Source organism: Anas platyrhynchos, chromosome 14, assembly GCF_047663525.1.
Source record: "Anas platyrhynchos isolate ZD024472 breed Pekin duck chromosome 14, IASCAAS_PekinDuck_T2T, whole genome shotgun sequence".
Lineage (NCBI taxonomy): Eukaryota > Metazoa > Chordata > Aves > Anseriformes > Anatidae > Anas > Anas platyrhynchos.
The window spans coordinates 15364215-15391987 of NC_092600.1; the positions used below are offsets into that span (position 1 = coordinate 15364215).

At 37.7% G+C, this 27773-nt stretch overlaps 1 protein-coding gene across 9 annotated transcripts; it reads right to left on the minus strand.

Annotated features, from left to right (window-relative positions):
* Nucleotides 1-324: 324 nt before the first annotated feature.
* On the minus strand, nt 325-27608 carry SPDL1 (spindle apparatus coiled-coil protein 1). Of its 9 annotated transcripts, none has more exons than XM_072023298.1 (13): nt 23503-23635; nt 22482-22529; nt 21312-21487; nt 19143-19319; nt 18381-18575; nt 17959-18108; nt 17206-17304; nt 16245-16355; nt 13385-13525; nt 11926-12032; nt 10372-10559; nt 9369-9714; nt 325-1179 (listed from the first exon to the last, which is right to left on the minus strand). In XM_072023298.1, exons 3-13 carry the CDS (start codon nt 21468-21470, stop codon nt 1029-1031), a joined length of 1824 nt encoding a protein of 607 aa, XP_071879399.1. In that variant the 5' UTR covers nt 21471-21487; nt 22482-22529; nt 23503-23635; the 3' UTR covers nt 325-1028. The 9 variants fall into 9 exon arrangements, with proteins under 9 accessions (XP_071879399.1, XP_027324398.2, XP_071879395.1 ...); XM_027468597.3 differs by lacking the exon at nt 23503-23635 and adding an exon at nt 23332-23494; XM_072023294.1 differs by adding an exon at nt 23025-23169 and having other exon boundaries at nt 1159-9714; nt 23503-23517.
* Between the last annotated feature and the right edge of the window lie 165 nt (nt 27609-27773).

Genomic DNA, 27773 nt, shown 5'->3' on the forward strand with positions numbered 1-27773 from the left:
CAACAGAAGTGTTGTGGATCAACCTTTAAAAACTAAAAGCTTTGGGCTGTAAGATTCTTCCAATAGATCTTCCTCACAGATCTTCCTCATTTTCTTTAAAAAGAAGAAAAAAAAAAGGTTTTTTCATCTTAATCTTTTACTTGGAAAATGGCTAAACCATTCACTAGAGGGAGCTTAAACTACAGCATGAAGGCTCAATCTTGTATTGCCAATATAAATACCAGAACTTTAGAGACACTAGCTTAGATGTGCTCCCCTCAAAATTATTCTGCATGAAATATCAGAAAGGCATGATTAATCTAAGAATAAGGCACAGCACATGCATTACAATATCTTAGCTTTTATTGAGTTGTATTTTTTAAACAAAATACTTCCAACAAAACATCTGTCAATCAAAAAGGGGCAGTTTTAAAAAAATGTTTTGTCTCAAACGCAAAAGAATAATTTTATGAAGGTATAAAAAGCAAAGTTGATTTTATTTATTCATACAAATACAAGACGGTAAAGTTTCAAACGTATACCAACCCACAAAATGCATAAAAAAATTGAACATACATCTTGACAATCAGGTCAGCCTGCAAGCTGAACAATTACATATTAGGGGGGAAAATCATTAAGAATTCTGAATCCAGGAATTGAAAGAAATTCAGGAGCAATTGCTCATGACTTAGTTTCCTTCTGCATCAACATTAACCCCTGTTTCTATAGCAAGTACTTATCATTCAGAATAGCACTATGCTTCCAACAAGTGATGACTAACAAGCATGTAGAGTCTTAGCTAAGATTCAAGACAAGGCAATGCTTCAGGTCCCATTGCCACGGTACTTAACAGGTGCTTTGTGAAGTTAAGACATCAAAAGTGCAGCTTTCATTAATGTAGTCATACTGTTCAGAAAACAAGGCAGATAAATATTTTTTTTTTTTTTTTTTTAAATCAACCTGTGTATTTACATGCAACATAAGTTTACTCAGCATTTCCTGCTGAAGCAGGACTCCAAACTATCCAGCTTCCTTTCAGAAAATTAGTTTTACTGCTGAGCACATTGTGTTTCAGGAGTTGGTTTAGAAGACACATACAATGTAGTATATTTTTTCTTTTTTGTTTTCTTCTCAGTCGTGATTATATTTTCCTTCTTATCTTCATTTTCCGTAGTTTCAAGTCTGGATTCAGTTGTTAACCTACAGGCAAAGCAACCATTCTAAATACATATTTAGTTATTACAAAACAGAGCTAACATAAAAGTTAAGCAAAACTGAGCAAGCCAACTGGCTTAAGAGCATCCATGTGCAAAGAGAGCAAGGAGTATTAAGAATAAATTAAGGTGAAAAGTGTCTTTGTATTAATTAAGATGAAAAGTGTCTCCTTACATTTCATCACTTCACGTATTGTCTTTTTTTTGTCTCATCTGCTGCAGTCTAGCAAAAAAGCTTGCTGAAATTGGTAACTAGTTGGGATCAGCCTTTAAAAAAACCACATTGATTGTGCCATGTATGCAAAGATCACATCACAGCAGTATAAAGCTCCAAGTGAAGTCTCAGCAACATTATACGGGTGTGATCAAGCTGAGCTTTTGCATTAACAATACAAAAGATGACTAGATAAAACAAGATACTAGTTTCCAACCACATTTTTGCATTACTACTGCTTTATCTTAGTTCTTGAAGATCTGAAAACAAGAAATGGGAAGAACTTGATCTTCAGGCTTGAAATTACATAATTTGTCCAGTGACAAGTTTTAATTCTGATATGAATGTAAACAGGAATACAGTGTTAGCTACCGCAAAGCTGTTAAAGTGTTAAGTTAAAAAACAATTATTAGACCTCTCAGTACAATTGGATGCTTTAATTAAGAATCACTTAATAAGCATACAAATGTCATTAAAACTAATCAATAGTAGCATCTCCGGATCTCCTACAAATAATTAACTATTATACATAATTGTTTCAACAGCAAAACAAGTTAATGGAAAATGAAGTTGCAAATTACACATTGCTTGACATACCAACACAAGTTTTACACTGACTTATCAACACATCTCCACTAAAGCAGTTCTCTAATAACTTGAATAATTTGTAGCAGTCTGAAGAGCCACTAGTGAGCAGTCCACAACAATCTACAGCTGCTTTCAGTAATAATTTTCCAAACAAAAAAGGACTGCTAAAGTCATTAGAGATTTATTTGTAATAGAGAAATGCCTAAAGACAAAAAACATGAAAGCAACTGGAATAGGAGTATTTTGGGAGCCTCAACTTAGATGTTCCCCCAGTCCTCCTAACTTGATCTTTACACACACATATATCAAATAAAGTACTTAACCATTTTAAGTATTCTGCACATTGTTTTCTATAAGCACTGCCTCAAAACACTAAATAGCAAGTATAGTTTGCTGTGCATCTCCCCTTTGTAGGGCTGTTTGCATTCCAGCATTCATTTGGTAGCAAGTCCACACCTGTCATTCTGATGGGTAACCATTTTATGTCCATAATCTGCTTGCTACCAGGTGCACTCCATTTTAGATGTGCTGCAACTTGCAAGTAATTACACAATTACAACAAGAACTCCTAACTCAGGGAAGAAGAAGAGAATTCTTAGTAATCATTTAGTTACTGTAGTAATCATTTAGTTACTTAGTAATCATTTGGTTAGTGTTTAATCTGCAGTTCACCCTGTGTTTTCCTAGCATCTGTAAGAAAGGACTGCTCGTGCCTAAGCATCTGTTCCTGCGGTCCCTCTCTTCCACCTTAAACAATACCTGTCCAACGCCCCTGCCCATCCAAAGAGTCTAGCCAAAATTTCCAGCAAGTCCCTATTAAAAAAAAAAAAAAAAAAAAAAACAGAACCAAGAAAAGTTTCAAACAAACCAAAAAGGCCAAACAGAATTAACTTGAAATATGTTCCAAAGCAGCACGATTTGATTTATACAGAACGCTCTCCTTGAATGGAATCACCTAATACTATACTGTAGATGTAGCAAAGTAACTCTCAAAATCACATTTTTATCAGAAACATCACACTATCTCAAAGTTAAGAGCTATTAAAATAACTTAATTTTATGCTTCAAAAGTACAGCAAAATGTGTATACAAGTCAACAGAAAGTAACCCAAGTTCCTGAGACTATGTTAGCAATATCAGAGGACTGATACTGACTTATGAGAATAAAGTGAGATATTTCATACTGGTAAACTCCTTAAGTTGGTTACATTTTTTTCTATCTGGGTCAGCAATAGATAATCATAATTTACTTCCACTTACAAAAATTTTGGCTTCCAGTAAATACACACTGAGAAGTGACAAAAAAGCTTTAAGGTGATAATGAACAGGTAAGGCTCCCGCTAGCCATCCAAACAAATAAATACCAGCAACCCACATCAGGGCTCCACCCACCAGACCTCTTTCACTTCAGTGTGTTATAGGTGGCCTGGAAATACTTCAGGGTGCTACATGCAACAAGAGAAGGGACAAAATCCATTTTTAGTTAAATTCCAAAATTACTTTGTAATAAAATGCTCACCTGCTCTTTGGTGTCTACAGCAAATAACTATAGCCTCCATGCACCAGCTGAACCACCTTGCTATCTGCTGAACAACTGGAGTTCTAACCCAGAGACCAAGGCCTTAAGTTTTGGAAGACCTAAACAAAGTGGCTTGACCAGTTCCACTCCTGGGTTCACCACAATGCCAATACAACACAAAGCCATTCAAGTGTCTCAAGCAATGACTACCTAGACGGACGAAGTTGGAAAGGCTGGTTTTTCAATCACAAATCAAAGTTGGAGACGATACCACTAAGTATCTCGAGCATCCTGAAAAAGCTCTCCTACTTTTTTAATATACTCAGCCATGACTATTACAGAAATAATTTCACTGCTGTTAGTGGGAACCTCAAACATGTTTCAACTCCGCATTTACTACTTCTGCAGCCACCCTATAAATACAATTGTAATTTCATATGTTCGCATCAATTTAACTCTAAAAAGGATGTACGTGTTAGTACAGTCCATTGTACTTTGATGAGCAGTATTATTAAAAAGTGACATTATTTAGTTTATGCTCAGCTGCACTTCTTACCCGTACTGCCTTGACGACTGCTTATGTGCATGTTTGATTTTGAGATTTAGCCCCAAAAGTGTCATATTTTCAACTAACTTTTCTGTTTAATCATATAGTCCAATTCATGTGCTTGAGTGCTGAATTCAGCAACACTCACCTCCTCCCATAAGAAAGCTTAAACAATATTCTAAGACAACCCATTTTGCACCACAGAAACCTAGCTGTGAGTTTAGCAACTTTGAATTCATAAAAGTCAAAGGCAAAGTAATTGAGTAAGTACCTATTGACTATTCTAAGTTTAAAGTCAAGGTCTGCTTAAAGTATTTTAGTGTAAAAGTTTGAGAACTGCTATGTGACAGACAGTTCTCTGAAGAAGTATTGTTAATTTCAAAATGAATCTATAGTTGACCAGCAAGAGGTAACAGTAATTTTATGGACTCTTCTCTTCACTGTACAGTTTTCCTAAGAAGCTACTAACTTCCTGTTCCTTGACTCCTAACTGTACCTTGCTGTTGTTGCCAGTACAATGCTGCACAGCCACAAAGCAAAACTAATTTTTTTTTTAAAAAAAAAAAAAAGCAAGCTAGCCACCAGCAGTTTCATAAAGACAGATAAGCCATGCATTAGGTTTATGTATAAAGGTGCTGGTGGGTGAAATGAGTGCAGTAGTGGCCTCTGTAAGAAGCAACCAGGGTCTGCCCCTGTGCCAGCCAGAGCCATCTCCAGAGACCTGCTGCTGGCCAAGGCTCAGCTCATGGCAACACTGGGGACCACCCCTGTGATAACATATTTAAGAAAGGATTAAAGAAAAAAACTGCACAACAGCGAGGAAAAAACACATGAGCAACAACCCTGTAGACACCCAGGTCAATAAAGAAGGATGGGCAGATTTTCCTGGCACCCAAGCAGAGACTGCCCTGCACTCCAGGAAGATGACCGCAGTGAAGCAGGTTTTTCTCCTGCAGCCCATGGAGAACCAAATCGGAGCAGATCTCCAGGCCATACCCCATGGAAGGGAACAAAGCTGGAGCAGAGCAAAAGCGTGAGGAAGGAGCAGCAGAGCATGCCATGAACTGACTACAAGCTGCCACTCCTCATCTACCTGGTGCCACTCAGAAGGGACAAGGTAAAAATTGGGATTAAGGAGTAAAGTTGAGCCTGGGAAGAAGTGGCGGGAGTTGTTCACTGTGGTATTTTTTTTTATTTTTGTGATTGTGATTTTTTGCATCTTTGTTTTGTCTTCATTTTTCACTATTACTCTATTATTTAATTGGCATTAATCTTCAAGTTGCCTACGGGGCAAATTACTGGGCAAAAATAAACTCGATCTCTGTGTATCTCCACCATGACCTTTTTCATCTTATTCTCTCTCCATCCTGTTTGGAAGGGGGACTGAAGGAATGGCTTGGTGGGCATCTCGCAGCCAGCCCAGGCTATCCCAGCAACCCTCATACCAAGCCAGCTCCTAGAACAAACCCCACACCATCTGGGAATCCCATCCAGTGTTGGCACAGGGAAATAGCGCAGAGAGAAGACCATTAAACACTTACTCTGAAATAAATTCTTGTTCAACTATGACATGATTCCACCACGTTTTATCTCTGTACACTTCATAAGCATGACATAGTTCTGCCCACTTAAGGAAGCTTGACTGGTCTCATCAGATGCCACTTTACCTTCTGAGGATGGGTGTCACACTTAAAACCTTGAAGGGAGTATTAGTTATCTGAACCTCTTGCTCAGCCAAATGGCCACAGGCATTCTGTTAAAAGATTCTTGTTTAACCCAAGTCCAGATGAGGTTAAGTTTGCCATACTCTACCCATCTAAATAACTTATAAGAACGAGTAAGCTTTTAGGCACACGAGTCCTTCCTTAGTTCAAACTGAAGCAAGCAACCTCAAAAATAAAGGCAAACTAAACTGAGTAGCAAGGGCTGAAACTTGCTATTTGAGTTTCAGAAGCAAAGAAAAGCATTTTTGTACAGATCTCTATCTTTTTACAGACAGTTGGCCCAAAGATATCACTACCTATAACCTCTCAATTACAATAGCAGTAACAATTGAAAATAATCACAAAAATATTTAAGCCTTTAGTCTCAACTACCACGTTTTCAGCAATCACAATTCCTATGTTTCATTTGCTACCTTAAAACTTTTCTAAGTCAATACATCTGCAATGTGTACTTACACTAATAGTTCAGTTATCTATCTTTATCTCGCTAAGTATTACATTAGCAAGCAAGACTTCCACAAGCAAAGAAATCTGCCACCATTAAGTACATACAGATCATCTCTGACTACTTCCCAATCACTCCAAAGCTAGGATAACAACACTTATTAATACCGTGTGCTAGAAATGGTTTTCCACCCACTCACACTTGTTATGGCTCTTTCTAGTGCCACATTTCATGCAACTTTAACAACTTAACTAGACAGATCATTGCACAAACACCACTCCAGTGACAAAAAACACCCTCAAATGACCACATTAGCCTTCTTGGCTCAAGCAACCCATTTTCCTCCACACGAGATAGAGGAAATACTGGCAATACTGGCAATTACCTACCACACCAATGCCAAATATTTTCTTCTTCCCCCAAACTCTCCATTTTCAGGTCCACATTTATGCTCAACTTGCCCACAACTTTTGTGCCTCTGCATTTAGCAGTATTACTGCGTAAGGTTTTTACCCACATCCATCACAGAACATTGTTTAAAAATCCAGCTTCTCAAAAGCTCAGATTTTACCAAAACTTCCTACTTCATAATAAGTCATAACAGATAAGGGTTAAGGGAATCCTCAGTGTTATCTTAACAAGATCATTCATTGGGGATTTAATAGACCATTAATGTAACTTCAAATACAAATAGAACATTCTGTCTGGATTTACCCTTTACCGGTTCTTCACACCATTTTGAACATTTTAAAAGTAGATATGGTGCTGTTACTTGTGTGTCTGCATGTGGTTTTGTGGGGGTGTCCCTCCTTCCCCCGCTAATGGTTTATATTTTATTCTTCTTGTGTACCAAGGACAATAGGTACAAAGGTAGAACACCCACCTGAACTATGACTGTTTTCTTCCACTTCTTTTCTCTTTACTTCCAACACATCAATCCCAAAACACATTTTTCCCTCCTCAACCCCTTCAGCTCGCAAGAGGATTACCTCTTCAGTTCACATAAACTGTTTCTAATAGCTTTCTCTTTGCAGACATTTTACCTTCTTTTCCAGATAAATAACAGGAAATGAAGATAGATATTCACACCCAGGTTACATGATAGCTATTCCTTTATGTGCACAGAACACCATCATTAAACAACATCGTCACTCCTCTCAACTTTCACCACCCAAGCTTGACTTCCCTGCTTCTTCCTCCTCAGGAACAGTCCCTGCATACACTGACATAGCTATTTAAACGGCTCTTTCTACCAGACCATTTCAGAAGCTTGCACTGTCTGCTTACTTTAAAACTGTTAATTGTATCTAATGCAACCGTGAACAATTGATCTGAGAGTCAAAATACCAATCCAATTATATCTGAATGCAGCTTTGGATCTACTGAACAGACTTCCACATAGCTGGCCCTCCTCTCCAGCCTTGAAGCTTCTGCCATTCTAGATGCAATAAAAATGGTCTGAAAAGTATTTGTTATTGACAGGACCTGAAATACTGTTCTAATTATCATATTCTTTCCTATGCATCAGGTATAGTATTGCCATATTAACTTAGAGTATCTTTAAGCTTTCTTTGCTTTTATTCCAGAACAGGCTGAGACTTGGTTTGAAACACATATGCCCTCTGGGATGTTGGATATCAAGATACAGCATTTCCCCTCAATCAAAGCATTTAAATCCCAGCTCAGGTTACACTGCTAATTTTAACAGTGTCAATGAACAGTTCCTTGTTGATATCATCAAGAATCCACACTTCATCCTGTAACAAGTTACATATAAAAAGTTCTGTATACTCAATTAAATAAATTCAAGTTCGTGTTATTTTAGCGCACCCTTTCCTCACTGGATGGTTCATAAAATCTGTTGAATACAAAGCTACTGCTATGGAGAACATAGCAAGTAGCTCTGCAGGCAACAACAAATTAAAGTGGTGTGTGTACTGGACATGGGGAAAAATATGGAAGCTTGATTGTGGGGGGACAGACGAAATACAACTTTCTAGACAGGGAAGGTTTAAGCTTTAAGTCGCTTCAAATTCCCAAGCCATTCTTTTCTCTCCAGCCTTATATCACTACATGAAAAGCCAAAGAAAATGGCTTCCACGTGGGAAGTTTCAAAATGGAAAAAAAATCCCCTCAACTTCATTGTATTTCTGACAAATGTTCTATTGTTTTATCTTTGAAAGTTATTTGATCATGTAATTGAAACTATCAGACATACACACAGAATCACACCTTAAATATTGAAGAAAGCTCAGAGGAAAGGGGGTGGGTGATGGGAAGCTAGGAAGAAGTGTTATTTTTACTAGCAAATATCATCAATATATAAGCTTGTATCATTTAAGCTATCCCCCAAATACTACATTTATTGTAATAATGAATATGAACAGCAGACAAAAGCACCACCTTGGGGTTGGTGGGTGGAAAACAACATTCCTTTTACCAAGGTGAAAAAAAAAAGTTATAATTACTGTGCCAAATTACTGTACTATCTAACAAAAAGTAACTAAAATTCTCAGTTCTTTTCCACAGGAAAAGATTGATCTTAATTTTAACAGCTATATTTCAAGTTATCATGCATCCAGGTTAGTGAAGTCAGTGGCCTGCCAATATGAATTCGTGGCATAATTAAACATGATTTTGTATACTGCAAGTGATGTTAACCCAAGTGGGATAAATAATTACTAAAATATTCAGTAATTCTTAGGCTTTTAGCCACATCATTCCTCATTCCAGCTGTCCTCAAATTTCAGAGACTGAAGCATGATACCTACTGACCGTTACCTTAAGATGCAATCCAACTATATAGCAGCTTTGAAGGACCAAGAAACAGTCCTGTTTCTGAAGGAAGAGCAAACTGAGTGAGCTGTCACAGTACCTGCACACCTTAAACTTTTTCAAGTAATGGGAAAGTTATTTCAAAGGTAGTTAGAGTTTCAAGAGTCTTTTCCATGAGCCATGATTTTAGTCTTTCTAAAAGGCTTTAAGAGGTTGAACGCAGGCAGCCGGAGCTGAGGAATTACTCTGCATGCAACACTGAGGAAACAGATAAAGAAGTGGATAGCATAGTTCATGCAGCGAAAGAAAAGAGATGCAGGTCTGTGCTGATTGCCTTGACCATACACAGAAGTTGACACTGACCTGGGGGCAGTCGAAGTCAAAGAATTATTTCCACTTCTGCTATGTGAAGTATAGTCGTCATGACTCTCATCTTCAGTTTTAACTCTCTTTCTTTCTCTGTCAGGTTCAATTACTTTGTGCATCATTTGAAGAGCTATGTTTATTGGTGGTGCTTCAAGAACTTGTTTTTTGGGAAAAGAGTCACTTTGCTCCAAGTTCTTGCAAGTGACTTTATCTTCTTCCTTACTTGGCAAATGAGTGAGAGCAGCTTCTTTTACTGAAGTATTTTTGCTGTCCAGATATTCACAGGTAGCGTCCACTGGAATCTTCTCCCTCTTCTTTTTAATTTTAGTGACTTTAAGTAACTCTAAGGAAAGAAAGCAATATACTTTTTATACACAAGTAAAAAGCTGGGATTAGCTTTTCCACCGTTCTTAATAGCCATCAAAACTAGTAAAGAGCATTTCACGTGACTAAAGACCTCAGAATAATTCTTAATAGGTTACTTAGATTGCTTAAAGAGCACCTGTTCACATAACTAATTATTGGTAACTATGGACCAGATGTACTTCCCTCTATACGTTCTACCTTTTTTTTTTTTTTCAAAAAATAAACAAGACTTAAATGCTCTGAACTGAATTAATATGTTCTCAACTATTTTATTCCCATTTTGAATGTTGCTGATGAATGCTTCCACCTAAAAAGGTTCCTAATAAATCATTTGGGTCTGGACAAGTACCAAAACAAATTTGCCTCAGAACACTGTATTTGTATTGTTCAGTCTCCTAAAATTAACATTACTATACATACTGAAGTAAGATCCTTCAGCAAGGTAGTTTCTTTTTTTTTTGTTGTTACTGTTTCAGTACAACAGGTTTTGGACCAGGTTATTATCAAAAGACCACCATTTAAACATTAATTTGTATCTTGAACAAAGGCAATAGCTTAAGTTGAACAGCACTGAACAGGTTGGTTGAGAAATCCATGTATTTTCTTTTTGCATATGGAAAAGCAGTATTTTTACCTTCAGGTTCATATTTCATTTTTAACTCATCCAGCATAACTCGCAAATTCATATTCTCACTCTGACAAGCTTGCAAATGCCTCTCATTTGTGAAGAGCTTCCTTTCAACTTCCAGAACCCTTTGGCTTTCATACAAAGCTTTCATCCTCTGCAAGGACAGTTCATTTTTCAAGGCTTCAGTTTCCTTACTGTTTTGGAAGAAAATGACAGTCAGTTTCTTTTTAAGGCAGTATGTACAAAGTTAACTAAACATTCAACTACTCCACATAAAATTTATGTTTATACACTAGTAGGAAGAGAAAGCCACCTTCCAGCAGAAGGAGAGTTACCTACTTGAAATTAACAAAGAACACTGAGTTACCAGAGACACAGTGTGTGTTAAAAACTGCATTAAAAAGCCGTATTACAAGAACGCGGACATGATTATGTAACTGGTTCAAGAAGCTCTCCCTGACTTACAAATTCACTAGGGTTTATTTTTTGTTGTTGTTAAGTCCATGTATGTTTACATAACAACTACTTCTGTAATTGATAATACAATCTTTACATAAACAAAAAAGTATTACTTTAAGTAACCAACACAAAAAAATTATGTTAAGATAGTGCTTTTCTTTGCCTCTGTTTCAGATGTCACTAATTTCCACATCACAAGTACAGAACCATCTTTCCTCAGTTGTCCTATAGTACTTAGATCATGCTAGTTTCTCATAACAGCAACAATCAGGTAATAAACTTCTCTATGTCCAGATGATAAGACAAGGGCCAATGGGTGTAAGCTGGAACACAGGAAGTTCCGCTTAAATATGAGACAAAACTTTTTTACAGTGAGGGTGACAGAACACTGCAACAAGTTGCCCAGGGGGGTCATTGAGTCTCCTCCTCTGGAAACTTTCAAAACACGTCTGGACGTATTCCTGTGCCGGCAGGGGGATTGGACAAGATGATATTTAAAGGTCCCTTCCAATCCCTAATATTCTGTAATTCTCTAAAAATTCCCACAGCAGACCACTGTCTCCTCTGGAAAGCACAAGACTTCCATTTGAAGGCTTCACAACAGTCCTGAAGCCAGACATGATGGAATTTCTAATGAATAGATAAGGAATTCACTAACTAAAGAGCACAGCTCAACTAAGTATAGCCATAAGGCATTTTATGGCTTATCTGGCTCTTTTTACAGAGAAATACAGCCTATAGAATTGAAGAAGCATCATACAGTTGCCACACAGCTTAAAAGACTTGTACTTTTAAAAAATGTGAATACAAATATATTTGAGTTATCACCTAACTAATAGAGTATTAACAATGTTTCTAAAAGGAAGCAGCAGTAATACAAACTGGTTCTGCTGCCATTTGTTACAACAATAAGTATAATGGAAAAGAGAGCATCTTTGAGCTCCTGTAACAAACACAGGATGGTTCCACAGCATTCAGCAATGAGCGTATTTCCACATGCAGTGAACATCATAGAGAACAAAACATGGAAAAGGGAAATAGGTAGCTAGAAGACATTCATACTGCGACCGACTTCTAGGCCTAAGACCATTAGATACTTACTTCAAGTTGTCAAGTTTCATTTGCAGCAAATCTGCATAGTAACCATCTTCGGACTCTCCTTTCGAGCTAGTACTAGCTCTGCATTCTTCCACATTCTCATATAAAGTCTGTCAGAAGAAGAAGCGTCAAGCTGTTAACTAGTGAACTTTCACAAGCACGTAAACTCAGATGAAGCTTTCACTGTGCTTCTATATAGAAGCTTCATGGTACGTTTAAACATACTAGAGAACTGAGCTGCTCTGAGCACTTCCTGACTTGCTACAAATATGCAAGCAGCCAGTCCTCTGTTATTCAACAGATGGACCTGCAAAGGTAGAGAATAGAAGCCACGTTGGTCAATAGCCCAAATTTGATTGCCAAAAGTCTGAAAATCAATTCAATTTTTAAGATAAGAAAATTGGTTCACATTGAAGATGCCACAGATGTACCAAGTGTTTCATAAAATATTTGAGTCTCATGTGACATTCTGGTCACAATTTTTGGTTTGGAAAAAAAAAAAGACTACTCAGATTTTAAAAACTGTCAGACAGATCTCAGAACCTCCTGTCAGTCACTGAATACAGGTAATTTTGATGGCTATTTGAATCTATTATTTCATCTGCTGACACTACAGATTTGGTGCATAGAGACAAGGGAAAAAAAAAAATCTCAAGCTTACGTGTGACAAAAAAACAGTAAAGTAACCAAGCTGTCTTGACTGCTTATTAAAATGGGTTAAGCCTAGCTTTATGCTGCTTCAGTTAAATGCAGAATAGAGGACACTATCCTGGAAAACTTAATCCCACAGCATAAGCTAATAAACCTCAGTTCACATTCCAAAGCTATGATAAGAAAGTGCTAATTAAGTACATTAGTATCTAAGACAGTAAGCAAAGCTACAGTTTTAGACTTTGAATACACACAAACATCAGTAACATTGGAATAGTGCATACATGTGTTGCCCTGTATTTCTCCCTTTCCAAAATAGAGAAGATGCTGTCAAGCTGCATAAAAAATACTGAAAAAGTTGCTTTACTAGAATCATTTAGCAATTCAGATATTAAAAAAAAAAGAGAGCACTTCAGCTACTGAGTCAAGGCATCATAATATCAGCAAATATCATATATATCAGAACTCTTAGAGAGACTAAAAACTGATGCATGCATCTTCCAAAACAAACAAACAAACAAAAACACAAAAAACGTATTGCTCAGTGAACTTTGACCAAGTAATTAAACACTACAGGTAACTAAACTACAAAGACATTAAACAGGAAGGGGGAAGAAGGGGAACAGAAAATGGGTTTCTTGCTTATGTGAACTTCAGAACTGTGTGTTCTTCAGTTCTAAAACAGAACTTTAGTCATATAAAGGAACGAGAAGCCTTTGGATCCCTTTTAAACCTAAGCACAGACCTTAGTTTTAATCGTTCCTTCTCCTCATGTGTTACCTTCTGAGTTTTCCGCTTAGAGATGACATACCTTAAATTTTTCTAATTGTCTCACTTTCATAAGAAGATCTTCTATTTCACCATTCTTTTGCTCCAACATTGACTGTAAGCGTTCCAGCTGCTCGAATTCTGCCTGAGAACCTTTCATCTGTAGCAGTGTAGCCATTTGCAGCTAGGAAAAAAAAAAAGGAAAAAACTTTTGTAACAAGCACTGGGTTAAGCAACAGAACATGTCTTCCTCTTACTCAGAAAGCTCAGGATACCCAAACCTCTTGCTTCTATTTGTAAATATAGAAAACCACTGGGTGTTTAAACTCAATACTGACAATTAAACATAGTGTCAACTTATAATTGTTAACGCTAAAACTCTCCAGAATAGCCAAAACCTTCCTGAACACAACATGGTCCTAAGGTGTCATCTCTCCTTATTGACTAAAGAGCCTATAACCACGCTGTCAAGGAGGTGCACAAAACATTTCGCATTTGAAGCTTGAACACCAAGTTAACTAGAACTCAGCTACATTGCAGGCTCATTCAGAGCTAAAATGCATCTATGAAGAACTTCTCAGTTCAAAAACAAACAAACAAAAAAAACTAGTTCCCCAACAAATTTAAAAACCGACCAAAGACACTTTCTTTTGCAGTTCTGATTCAGAGGTACATATAGCACTTCAGTTTATGCTCAGTAACACTTATCCAAGAATTTCAGCTTCTTTTACATCTTCCATAGAAGGCACCCTTCCAAGCACAGGAAAATCCTTTTTCATTACAAAAGTAGAAATAAATCAAGATCTAGCATTTAGAGCAGATTTTTCTCACACTTAGCATAACATCATGCTACAAGGTTTTTAACCTGTCCATTTACAAGGGACACAACAGATATTCCAACAACTAAAGAAAGAATATGAAATGCAGTTATGTAAACACGTAAAGGAGTGTTAAAAATGTCTGGTGAAAGTTTCACAGTTAAGTCAGCATGGATGAAGTAACACCATAAGACACTTGGAGAAGTGGCAGAGAAAGGATCAACTGAAGCAAGCTAAGACTACAGATTAACAGAGTAAGCCAGCGAAGAGCATTTGCCCTATTTCATCTTCTATATCAAATAGAAGAGACTGATGATTCTGTACCCAAACCAGATCTAAAACAGAGTCAGTCATCTCCTCCTCCTCCTCACTTCCAACGGATGTAGGGGGAAATAAAATTTTACCTGCCAATGGCTGACTAAAACTATACTTGCACTCCCCACTGGTGTAGACATATAGCCTTTCTCCCTCACTTAAGAGCCTACTTGCTAACTGTCAAAGTTGCAAAGTGCAGTGCAAGTACATAAAAACAACAGCAACAAAAAAGAAGAAACCGGAAGGGCTACTACAAGCTGCGGTAAATACTCCAGCCATGGCAAAACCTTTAGAGGAGTACTCTTTACACTGTGTCCAGAAGTCAGATGCTCCGAAGTCCTCAGTGAATACCCCAATTCAAATACACTGACAACTGATGTTGCAACAATGTGAACTACACTACTGGAGTCAGGTACTGACTGGCCATCAGTTCACTATAGACACAGTTTTAGCACAGCAACACAATGCAAGGCAAAACAGAAGAGATCCCACAAGAGATCTAAGATACCAACTTGAACAAAACAGTGGTCATAACAAATGACTGCTCTCTAACATTGGTACTAGCAGATATTTTATTAGGATAAAGTAGCACAAATTGAAATTCCAAATACTAACTTTTAAAAAAGGGATACCTACTTGCCTTAGTCCTGAATGACAACTTTAAATGTAACCATTCGGTCAATATAATCACTGACTTGCCATCATTACAAGGAGACAGAAGGAATCTAAGAAACTGATCCTATTCAACCATTTTACTTACTTTCATCTTCAGCTCTCAATGAGAAATTCCAATGAACATTCCTTGGCTATATAGTGCTTCTTCCATTGTCCTTAGTGGTGTTTTAGTTATTTTCAACTTGCTTCTCCACAAAAGCTAAGTCACAGCTCTATATACTCAGTGCTACTCTTTATCACCATTTATGTTTCAGTACTCATCTCAGACAAGCTGCATGATCCAACTGGAACGATCCCTTCTCATATAAGGCAACCATAAGGCCAACATGAAAACAGTTGACAACCTTGCAGCAGGCCCTTGACATTGTCTTATAGAGCAGCTTCGGCCAACTATGGTTCTCAACAGTATTTACTAACCTACAAGTTGCCAACCTAAGGAAGTCTAGATGAAATAGTTATGATCATAGAATGCTTTTGGTTGGAAGGGGCCTTAACAACCAATGAATTCCAACCCCCCCCGCCAGCGGCAGGGACACACTCCAGTAGAGGTGTTAACTACAGTTCATTTATAACTTCTATTCTTGCATTAAATATAGGGAGAAGGAAGAAAAATAGGAACAAAAAAGCAACAACAAAAAAGCAACTCAGAGGAAGAAAAACTGTGACCAAATGACAGAGTGAAAGCTTTCTCTGTTGCTTACAAAGGCATTAACTCCTGAGAACCTCTGTTAAAACACAAGTTATTTATGTAGTATGAGAAATAGAAAAAGAAAAAGCAACTGCCAAAAAAAAGCTAGTTAGACTGGCAGAAGCTGTTTTATCCATTTAAGAACTACTATCAGCATAAGCAGACAGTGCCTTCAGCTTAACTTAGCATTCTAGAATTAAACAGTAACACTAGAAAAAGTGTTGATATACTACTGAAGCTAAGTAGCACAATGACATACCACTTGTCTTCTCTCCCATTCCTCCCCACCCACCCAACACCTCTAAAGTACAACAGTTCAAAGAGAATCAGATCCCCTAGCCTGTGTTTTACAGCATTGCTTTATCAGACCCCAAGGAAACCCTGGAGTATTACAATAACGGTCATACCTTCATTCTTTGCAACTGTTCTCTAGTGAATGCATGCTGTTTTTGTAGTGACTGATATTTTATTTTCACACTGATCAGCTGTCGTTCCATTTCTGCCCTACGGTCCTCCACCTATAGAACATTTTTAACAATTATTACTATGAAAATAACACTTGTCACTTGGATTCTGAGTGTTAAAAGAAGTTAACTAGAAATTGCTGTTGGTTCTGAAAACACTGCTTTTCCAACAACAGCGTGCTACTGTCAAAACTTCCGAGATAAACACTGAGTAGACAGTCCTGTAAACAGCTGAACTCTAGTCAATCAAGTACAAGAGATTTCTTTTGTTCTTTTGATACTGGAATAACTAACAGTTAGACAAAACTATTCTGGACCAGTATTGATTCTTACTATCTGTATCAGAACAAATAGTTTAAAATAAATATGAACTGTGTATCAAATGAAGCCATTCAGTGAGGGTGGTCAGAAAACAAAATGCCAGCATATAGGCCTGCATTTAATACCACCTAAACTCTTATTCAAAAACCCTCCTGGATGTTCAAATATCCAACCATTTTTCAACATGCTCTTTAGAAGTAGCATTTAACATTATCTTTCAATATTTCACTTATTATCTTCTGCATTAAAGAAAGGTCACCAGCTGAACAAGACTCCTTAGAGCAAAGTTTCAGACAGAACTGTTATTATGAACCCTCAGTTTCATCTTTCATCTTGATAACCATGCAACTTTAAGTCATTTCATTAAGGTCATTATCTTCCCAGCTTTAGACTGTGCATGCAAATTGTTTTCCTGAGGCGTCCCTTGACAGTTCAACACTGAAGGAATAGAAGAATTTGAGGAATAGAGATTTGTGCCAGATAGATCAGGTACTTTTATGTTTTCAATATAACATAAGTCTGATTTCTTATGATAAAAGATCTCTTCTCTGCATATTCTCAGACATCTGTTGCATAGTTGTACCTCAGCAAAGAGAGAATTGCCTTTACTTGTAGGGTCCAAAGATTGCTGCACTGCATGATCCAGCTGAACCTGAAGCTCTTGATTAGCTTCACGAGCTTTCTAGATTTAAGCAAAGAGAAAGCTAGTTTAAAAACGTGATGTATTGCATATTCATTTAATCAAACAGTTTTATCTATTTTGTTCCTCATACATTTAGCACAAATTACCTTGTACAGTAGTATTTAACTGTACATACAGTACTAGCCAGAAAGACAATGAAAATCATTTTACTAGGAGGCCCAGTATCCCACTTGCTCTTACAGATAGTATCATAACTAAACGCTTTAAAGAAAAATTTGGACATTTATCAGTTGGTTTGATGACACTGATGCTATCATCCTTGCTATGGTGGTAGTCACAGGCACTCTACTCCCCAACAGCGTTCTGCAAAACATTCAAAAGGAACTTGAAATAAAAATGGGAATCGTGTAAGGTGACCTGTTACAAGCTCCTGCTACAAAACAGGATATTGCAATGCAAAGGATCTCGATGTGCAGCCTTCCACAAGGGAATGCCAATACAGAGACAAACTGTCAACAGCTAACACAGATCTACTAAATATGATTTAGCCTTTATTTCCTCTGAATTCTCTTCCTCCCTCCTCAAAACAAACTCCCCTTAAAGCTCTTCTCCTTACTTCATTGAAAATCTAGCAGCAACCACTTGTGGAATTCAGGGATTAGCTAGCACTGTTGCATAAAATTAAGAGAATACCTCTAAAGCGTTACAGTAAGAAACAACTTCTTTTTCCCTCTCTTCTTTCTCTCCCTGTAGACGCTCCAGCTGATTACGTAAGTTGCTGTTTATGAGTTCCAATTGTTCTTTACTGTACTGCAGTTCATTCAGCTTTTCTTCAACATTGGCCTAAATACAGAAGTCAAGTATGAAATAAAAAGCTTATGAAGCAAATTCAAGAAAAGCAGACTCAAATGAGACAAACACGCTTGTTACTGACACATGACTTTTTAAGACAAAATATCATCTTGAAGAGGTTGAATTAAAATCTAGTTGTTAAGGCTATTGCTATATTTTTTCCTGTGATTATTTTTTCCTACTAAGCCAAACTAGCAAAACACACAAAGCACCTAAAACTGCAGCAAGCAAAAAAGCACAATACTCAAGTGCTAACCACACACCTTCACACTTTCTAGTTCAGTGAGCTCCATCTGAAGATTGAGCATTTCTGAAGACATGGTTTCATGTACACGTTCAGACATCATGTGTAGCTCTTCTGATTTAGCAGCAATTATTTCTTTCTGATGATCCACTTTGTGTCTCAATTGTTTTTCTGAGAGTCGGGTTTCATCTAGTTCTGCTTTCAGGTTCTCCAACTTAAAAGACATTTGACAATTAAGTAGTACCACTTTAAAATAAATTATTAGAAGCACAATATTTCAGCCTCATGTTCAAGTCAAGGAAGTGTCTCAGAAATATAAAATTGTAACCTTTTAAAAATAAACTTTGGAATTGTATGCAATTTACAATGTAGCTATGCAGATTTTTGTTAAACGTCAACTAAACAAGCTCGTTCCCTTTTTAACAACAATAATTTAGGCCTGTGACATCTTTTATGATCTCAAGAATTCATTTCTTGTTGGCAAGCTGTAGAATATTTACTTGGATTCTTTTAATCAACAAATCTGGCCTTATTGTCTTGACCTTTTTACTCTAGTTCTTGTTTTAATAAAAGCCATCATGATGGTTTTAATACTTTCGTGACAGTAGTTGGAAAAAAAGTGAGCCCAGTTCCAAATCAAACTGCTGAATATGGTAAAGAAAGATAAGGCTACATATTACAACTATTCATTAGATTTGTTTTGGTTACAACTATGCAGTTATAAGTTCAAAACATTTTTAAATGCTATTAGTAACATTTTAGCTGTATATTAGGTGCAAACCTTGTTTTTAAGGTCACTGATTTCTTGTCCATGAACTCGGGCAAGTTGTTCTTTCTGTTTCTCCAGTTGCATATTTTGCTGTTGCTTAAGGGCATCACATTCAAAACTCAAGCTTTCCAGCATTCTATTCTTAAGTTCAATTTCTCTTTGAAGAGAGTATTTATCTTGTTCAAATTTCTGCAAGAAATAACATCGTGATAAATCTAGACATAATGGTCATTGCACTGAATAAAGGCTCTGCACTAAGGCACCAACTGCTTAAAGCCTGTAGCTCACTCAATTTTTTGTTGATGTTCCAAGTAGGGAATTGTCACACCCAAATAAAGAACAAAAAAAAACGTACATCATTGCTCTCAATTTTTATGAGTGAGTTGGTTGTGGGTTGTGTATTATTCTGTCCTCCATGGAAATGGCATTTCCCATTCAAAATTTTAACAGTGAGAGTGTATGTGTCATTTCTACCACAGACGGAACTCAACCATATTAAGAGTTAGTAACAGTGTATTGAGTGTTCTCCTACCACAGAACAGTTGGGTTCTATGCCTGGTAAAGACAAACTTGCCTAGTGTTCTGTTATAAAACCTGTCAGCCTTTCCAGACTTATGAAGGGCTTTTTAATCTGTTTCTCTGTATGCCAGATCATACACATACACTACCAATAGAGGGGAGCATAATTTTACTTTTCCATTCAGCCAGCAACTAAGGAAAAGGAAGAAAATAAAAAAGGAAACTAATGCAAAAAAATGCCAAAATGTAGTTACTCTGAAGTTGTAGGATTACTTTTCTTTAAAAATCAATCTTAGAAGACAAACCAGAGCGCAAAAGAAACAACAAAATTAAGATCTGTCGAGTAGGAAATCCACCTCTGCTGCCTAGACATCAGCTTATCAGGGACAGGCTTAACTTAAATATACAGAATGGACTTTAACAATGATGAAGACCTGGCAATGCACTGTCGGCCATACCCACGTAAAGCAAGTCTACCATCAAATATCTACGCGGACTTTCACAAAAGCGCACGGAGACTTCTGTGTTTTGAAAGATTTTGGCAACTACTATTGGAATTAATGTGTCCACGATAACTACTTTGGAACTCAGATTCCAACGAGAAGTATGGAAATCAAGTTCTTAAGAAGCTGTTGAACAACTGCAGTTTTCGCAAAGGGTGTTATTCTGCTCGATGAAAGCACACAATTCTTTCCCCCAGCTCTTGAACTCTAAGTTGGACTGGTTCACAGAAGTTTAACTCATAACTTTGCTCCAGTCTATAGCAGTGGAACATAACTTGTGTGTGCAGGTTCGCACCACAGGCTGCCTGCAGAGAAGGATGATCCTGCTCTGCCTTCTTCATTATTTGTGCTTTCCAACTGCCCCTCTTGCACTAAGCCTACTAATGGCACACCAATCAAATAAGTTATTAGTGTTCATTCACAACAGCAGGGTGCTGCAACACTCCAGCTGGCCACAAGGAAACACAGCTTTATCACAAAGGAATGGATAGCAATGTACTGCCAGGAAAAGACCAGATTAAGAGAAACAGAAAATCTGAAGGATGGGCTGATTGAGAACAAACAAAGTCAAAATTAAATTGTTTAGGAAAAGTGGAAGAGATGTCCTAGGCTGGAATTTTCTTGTGCAACTATCAAGAAGACGACTGGAAGACTAAGTAATATCTCAATACTGTAACACTACACTACTTTCTTTTCTAAACTGTAAAGAAATGTACTAATGATTTCAGAGTGCCTTAGCATTTAAAAATTTAAAAGAGTGTACAGACCATGAAACCCATTTTGTAGTCTCGCTGGTAACACGTTTAAGTGATACCAAGTTTACAGGCAGAGCATAACAAATTATTAAACCTATTCAATACATATATTCTAAAGCAAATTGACTTAAGTAACTATTATTCATTCCACAATAGAGACAATTAATCCTATGTGGTGCTGAGCATTTGATGCAGAATAAAATATGAAACCCTGACCCAGTTAGAAAACAAGAGCGTGCTCAACATCTTAGAGAAGTGACAAAAAACCCTCTCAACAAATACTTAAAGTAAAAAAGTTCATTAAAATTAATCTGGGCATTTAGGCATTTAAACCACTTGTGACTTTCAGAAAACATAAGAAATTTCATGTGTTTTTTTTTTTTTTTTCAAGTTTAAAACATCACCTCAGTTTTCTCCGTCAATTCACGACGTGTTTGATCCAACTGATTTTGAATTTCACTTTGAGACTCCAGTAAATGTAAGCCATATTGCGCTGCCTTCCTTCGCTCATTCTCTGCTTCCTTGAGTTGTTGTCTAAGACTTAATACGGTCTCTGTCTCCATTCTTCCTCCTTTTGTTACTTCAAGATTGAAAACAAATTATTAAAGAAGGTATTGCAGTAAGTTACAGTAATTAATCTCAAAGAAGTTACTGAATTTCCTTGCTTAAACAAGATAGAGGAGTGTATCTTTCATCAATACAAGACAGAAAAGAGAGCTCTCTTAAGATGCCACCCTGTGAATAGTTGCTTCTCTAAAAATTCGGTCAGCTGATTCCTGACTATATAGCATGAATAGATAGCATGCAGTGGAACAACTACATAGAGCTATCTTGACATGCGTAACTGAAGGCCAGGAAACAACCTTCTAAAAACACCATTATGCATGTGACGGATGTTTTCTGTGCTATTAAAACAAAACCACACAAACTATATATAACACTACTTGCGCACACAAATTACACTTAATTCATGCAAAGTCATCCAAAGCCAACGTTCCTAATTTATATTACTTCAATATTCAAGTCATTCTTCATTCAATATCCTGGTTTTGTATATACAAATTAATTGTTGCCACTTCTTACTACCACATCTGAACATACCCTTCTGAACATTACCAAGATACTTGTCTTAATCGTAAGTAAATTTGACTCTTTGATTCAGAAAAGAGTATTGCTAAGAGTCATGATTTTAATTTCAAAAATTTTTTGTTAAGTTCTATATAACAAAGCTTTTTTCCCCACATCTACTTAGTGAAGTGCTTGAAACACTAGTTTTGCAACTTTAAACTAAAATAAACCAGTGGAAGACACAAAGTTGGTATGCCTATAATCTCTAAGAATAATCAGTAACATTATTAGCACTACAAGTACACCTACACTATGAGAATTTAATATTTGAACATTTAATAGCAAGACATAGTAACATAAACAAAACTAAGCTACAACTCCTGGTGTGACTTTGCATCAAAGGGGATTGCTTCCTCCTCACTTCAAAAACACACTAATATTTAAGATATAGTAATTTGATTGCTCCTAGTTTACTAAATTAAATTTGAATAGTATTTTTAACTCACCTTCAGAAGTCCATTTAAATCTTGCTTGATCTTATTCTCTCACCTCACCTACAAAGAAAGCAACAGTTGTTTAGTCCAGAAGAGTACAAGCTGCTGTCCTTCATGGCAATCCTTTTCTGTACAGCCTCTACGCCTGAGGCTGTCTCATGAAAATGCAGATTACCAGCTAAAACCCCACAAAAATGCAAGTCTTATTCAAGTCTCTGGAGGCAGCTGTCAGATAGTTGAGGAACAGCCAGACCAGGCAGCGCTGCCAAGGAGGGCTGCAGTGCGGGGGGCCTGGGGAGCAGGGAGGGGGCTGCACCAGCACTGTAGGGGTGCTGAGGGTTGGCTGGGGTCTCACCCTGCTTCTCCAGGTCCTTCTGCATGCTCTGCTCCAGTTACACAGACAAGATCTTTTAGCTCTAAACAAATCATTCACTGGATAAAACCAAGAGAATTTTAGGCTTTCATTTTTATGATAGAAACATAGAAGAAAAAAAAAAAAAAAAGAAAGAATTTCCCTATTGACACACTGCTTGTTAGGGAGAAGCTGGAACGTGCCTTTAGGATCACAAAGAAGCTCTGCTCTCCATTGTCCGCTTGGGATCAGCGCTCTGAGGGGGCAGCTGCGGTCTTAGGGCGACGCTGCTACACGGGGCACAGCCGCCCATGGCCAATCCTACGGGGGCTGATCCTGAAAACAGGGCTTTAAGGGGAATAAACAGCTAACGAGGTGGGCAGATAAGAGGGAATGACAATGAAACAACCCGTCTCCTTTCATCCTACAGCGAGTTTCGCCAGTTACTTACTCGGCACCCTCCCACACCCGCTGTCAGGCTGCGCGCGGCAGGCTCCAGACCTCACCTACCCGCCGCCCAACCGCCGCTCCACACAGAAAACTTCAGCCGCGCCCAGGCTGCAGCGTCCCCCGTGCAGGAAGGAACCCCCCAAAGACAGAGAAGCCGCCCCTCGCCATGCCGTGAGCGGCCTCCTCCTGTTGCTGCCGCCGCCGCCCCCTCGCCCCCCCTCCCCCAGTTACCTCCGCCCCGCGCCGCTCCCGGGTTCAAACTCGCCTCCGCGCCGCCGCCCCAACTCTCGCGAGAGCCGCCGCCGCCGCCTGCCCGCTGAGGTGGGCGGGGCGCGCGCCCGCCACGACCGTTACGTGAGGCGGGCGGCGCTGAGGGGGCGTAGAGCAGCCTCGCCCTCAGCCTTGGGGAGGTTCCCTAAAGCCTCTCTAAGGGTCGTGCAGTGCTGTTAACGCTTATTCCTGAACTTCTTCCTACCGTGTGGCTGCCTCCCGATGTTGTTTAGTACCTGCACAGCTTGCTTTTCTCCACCAGGGAGGGATCTCCTGGTGTTAGGTACTCCAAAATGCATAGATGTGAATAATATCCACCCTGAGCAAACCTCATCAACAAGTAACCACTTGCTGATGTCCAGCCCTGAGGGTTTCTTGGGACCCGCACACTGACAGGGAAGCACACTTCTCTCTACTGTTCTTCCCCACCTTAAAAGGAAGCCTGAGTATTTTTAAATTTAAGCACTGCAGAAAAAGGTTAACTTACTCATCTGTGTTTGCACCTTCAATCAGTGACTACAGTAGGCTTATTCTTGCACCTGACATAACATCCACACCAAAAGTCCCTGCACAGAAACATACAAGTTCTGCCATGACAGAAATAAAACCCCTTTAATGCAAAGTTACATTCAAGCAATGGGCTTTAAGTGGATGCACAGGTAACAATCCTATTTGCAGCAACGAGGACAGAAATAGATATCTTAAGATAACCAAGGCTTGGAAAATGAGCATATGGCATGAAATACTATAGAGGAAGACAACAAGAATAAAATAGCCCAAACCATAGATTATTATATATGCTGCTATTTAATTGAGATGTGTGGGTCTAGCTTTTGTCAATAGAAATGGGATTGATAGTTATACAAAGTGGTCTAGACAGGCAAGAATGCCAAGTTGATTAAAACATGGGCAGGAAACAAGAGAATCCTCTGTTCTAATCCTGATTCTGCTGCATTCCCTGGGTGATTAGCCACGCCAAATACCCACAGCTCAGCTCCCTGGTTTAAAAACAGATAACAGTGACTTAATTAACACATCCATGTAGTTCTCCTGACAGTTACTGAGTACAGCTTCAAAACAAGCAAAATGCATAGTGAATACTTTATATTAACACGATGACTCCAACAGGTCGGTTATCCATCACTTCATGCTAAGCCACAGACTAGTTAAAATAGCTGCTTGCTTCTCCCCCACTTCAGTTCCACCATTGTGTATCGTAGGTGATATTTAATACATGAAATGTGTTAACAAGCTCCTTGATATTTTTCCCGGCCAGATTTTTCATTTATGCTTTTCAGACTTCAGAGCCTACATACAAAATTACAAATTCATTATTTAAACCATTCCATTATTTTCAGAATTTGTTCTCTTTTCCTTCATGAATCGGCACCAACTAAGAAACTGTTTTACAGATCACATATACTACTTGTGAATATAAAATATGTGCATCTTTTAGTTGATCATAAGTTACTTGCAATGCACATTTGTCAAGTAGCATGACTGTTTTGTCAGAGTACTACACGATTATTCAACAGTGTGATAAAATATTTAATAGCTACATAATACTAGTATTTGCAGCTCAGCTATATACCAGGATGCATTGAAATGTACTTAGCTTGTAGGAAAGTAGATTTTAATTTAAGTGGTTGCAGATGAGCATAGAAAGACAAGGTCATTGAGTTAATCTTCTGTAGTAAATTTGGCTTTATAGAGAAAAATGCTTTTCCCCCACTTAACTCTGAAAAGACAGTTTCCATGTTTCGCATCAGCTTAGGTTGTCTTTAGTCTCCAGCTTGCCAGTGGAACTATATATTTGGTTGCAGAAACTTTTCTCCTGCTTATGACTGCAATAGCAGCTATTTTCCCATAGAGATTCTGCAAATCCAGGGTTTACTAATGCATTAATGTTTTGTGAACAAGGAGCTTATGTGGTTTTGTTCATTGACATTTGGATAGATGAATTTAATTAAATCTGTACACTGGTGACTGTATGAAATGTAAATGCATGCCTTCTAAGTCTTATCTCTGTTAGCAGGCAAGCATTCTGTGTTAAGCAATGGAGTAATTACAACAATTATATGGCTTTATTCTGTAGAGGAGGCTTGTTTTCTTTATCTATGTTAAAACAAATCACATTCAAAACAACTCTTAATCTTTACCTGCTAATTGCTCAGTGAATCTCGACAGTGTAACATGGGAGCTGACGATTGTTTTGCTACTGTACTTACCGTCCCAAATGCTACAGGAAGCAAGTGAGTTACAGCAGCCTGCTGACAAGCTGATTACTTGCTGCTTAAGTCATTTAGGCTAAATAGATCAAGGGTTAAGTAACTTGTTGGAACACTACAGTTGATTTTTTGTTTATTTGTTGACATTTACCCATTCTTCATTGTTTCAGAACTCATTTTTGTACTAAAGCCATGTTAATATACTTGCTGGAGCAACCTTTAAAAGCCAAATTTTATTCCCTTCCACATTTTTTAGTTGGTATATCTGTTCTGCTTTCTTTGACAGGAGGCACTTTCACCTTCAACTAAACAGAATTCATGATCTGTAGATTATTACTGCGAATTCCAAGTACACTAATACTTAGGTTCTCTTGCAAAGAACTCAATCAGTTCAGTAATTACAGCAACAGATTGAGGGCCAGTAACATACTGTTTCTAATCCTCTCTAACCTATTAGTGGTTGACCTCATCCAAATCACTTCATCTCACTGTTTCAAGCATGTTAGCTAAACAAAGAGGCCTTTTGCATTTTTCTTGCTAATTTCATATTAACTAGCCTTCTGACACTTCACATGATTGCTTAGGGGGAAAAAATCTATCTGGGATAAGAGTCTCTTTTAAATACAGACTTTCAGCTACTCTGCTATAAAAAAAAGTTTTTTTTTTGTTTGTTTTTTTTTTTTTTTCCTCCGTTATAAATTTATCATGTTTTCTGGTGTTGTTTGAATGGGCTAGGAGCCTTACCAATAAACTTCTTAGATGTATGTAGTAGACAGGGGTGCAGTTATGGAAGTGTGTGTACTTCAGTGGATATATACTTCAGTGGACAAATTCAGAGCCAAGCTAAAATGGAAATTTCAGCTATGGTGGAAATTTACATTATAACTAGACTAGTACCTTATATAACTATTTTATATTTTTCATCCTTCTGTAAAAAACAAGGCCAAATTAGATGTTTATTCAAAGCTTACTAAACATTTATGGTTAAAATAACAATTGTAAAATATTGAATCACAAAACTGTTACAATTTGTAAAAGATAACAAAATAAGTTTCGCAATGTGAGTGTTTGTTTAAACCTAGGAGCTCTAGAAATCAGTCTCATAACAAATACGTTAAATTCATAGAATCATTAAGGTTGGAAAAGCCATCCACAATCATCTGGTCCAACTGTCCCCACCATCAATATCAACCACTAAACCATGTCCTTAAGCACTAGGTCCAACCTTTCCTTTAACACCCCCAATGATGGTGACTCTACCACTTCCCTGGGCAACCCCTTCTATCATTTAACTACTCTATCCAAGAAGAAATTTCTCCTAATTTCTAACCTGAAATTGTTTTCAAAAACCATATTTAACAGAACATGGAATGCATTGCAACTCAAATGAATTTTAAACTTCCTTTTTGAAGTGGTACCTAAAGAGGTCTCTTAAACTTTACACCCAATATCAGTTTAGATACCCATTATGGTTGATCCATAATTTAACACTGATCCAAAATTTTCATTATTTTTTCCGTGTTATTAACATTAGTTGATATAATTTAGTGTTTAAATCATTACAATGATACTTAGCTAACTCAGTATTCAGGTATTATTCTGCTCGTCACCAAAAATGCAGTTTGATAACAGCATCATGTAAGCATCAAAATTCACATATAAGAATACACATATATCATCATTATCATTATTAATAATGTATTTATAAAATAGCCAAAGTTATAGTTTACCCGTCTTTGAAATGTCTTCCAGAATTCACAAGAATCAGAGGACAGATATCGCCTTGGCTTGTTACCCAGCTGTTGCGTATCACCAGCACCACCTTGTGGGTATCTCACTTAATTACTGTTTGCTTGTGCACCTTGCAGTCCCCGCGCAGGTGGGACAGCACTCAGTTGTTGCTACTTAGAAGCCTTCTTTGTGATAATAAAGACCGAGTATAATGAGAAACAGGTGGATAACTATTAATTGTTAAGACAATTTTATTTAATGAAACTTCAATTT

Coding starts and splice junctions, on each gene's coding strand:
- SPDL1 (XM_027468591.3), bottom strand. CDS start 21,470: ATGGAGACAGAGACCGTATTAAGTCTTAGACAACAACTCAAGGAAGCA. Junction 17,305..17,958: donor CTTACTGTAACGCTTTAGAG/GTATTCTCTTAA, acceptor GCTTAAATCTAG/AAAGCTCGTGAAGCTAATCA. Junction 12,033..13,384: donor GACAATTAGAAAAATTTAAG/GTATGTCATCTC, acceptor TTCTTCTGACAG/ACTTTATATGAGAATGTGGA.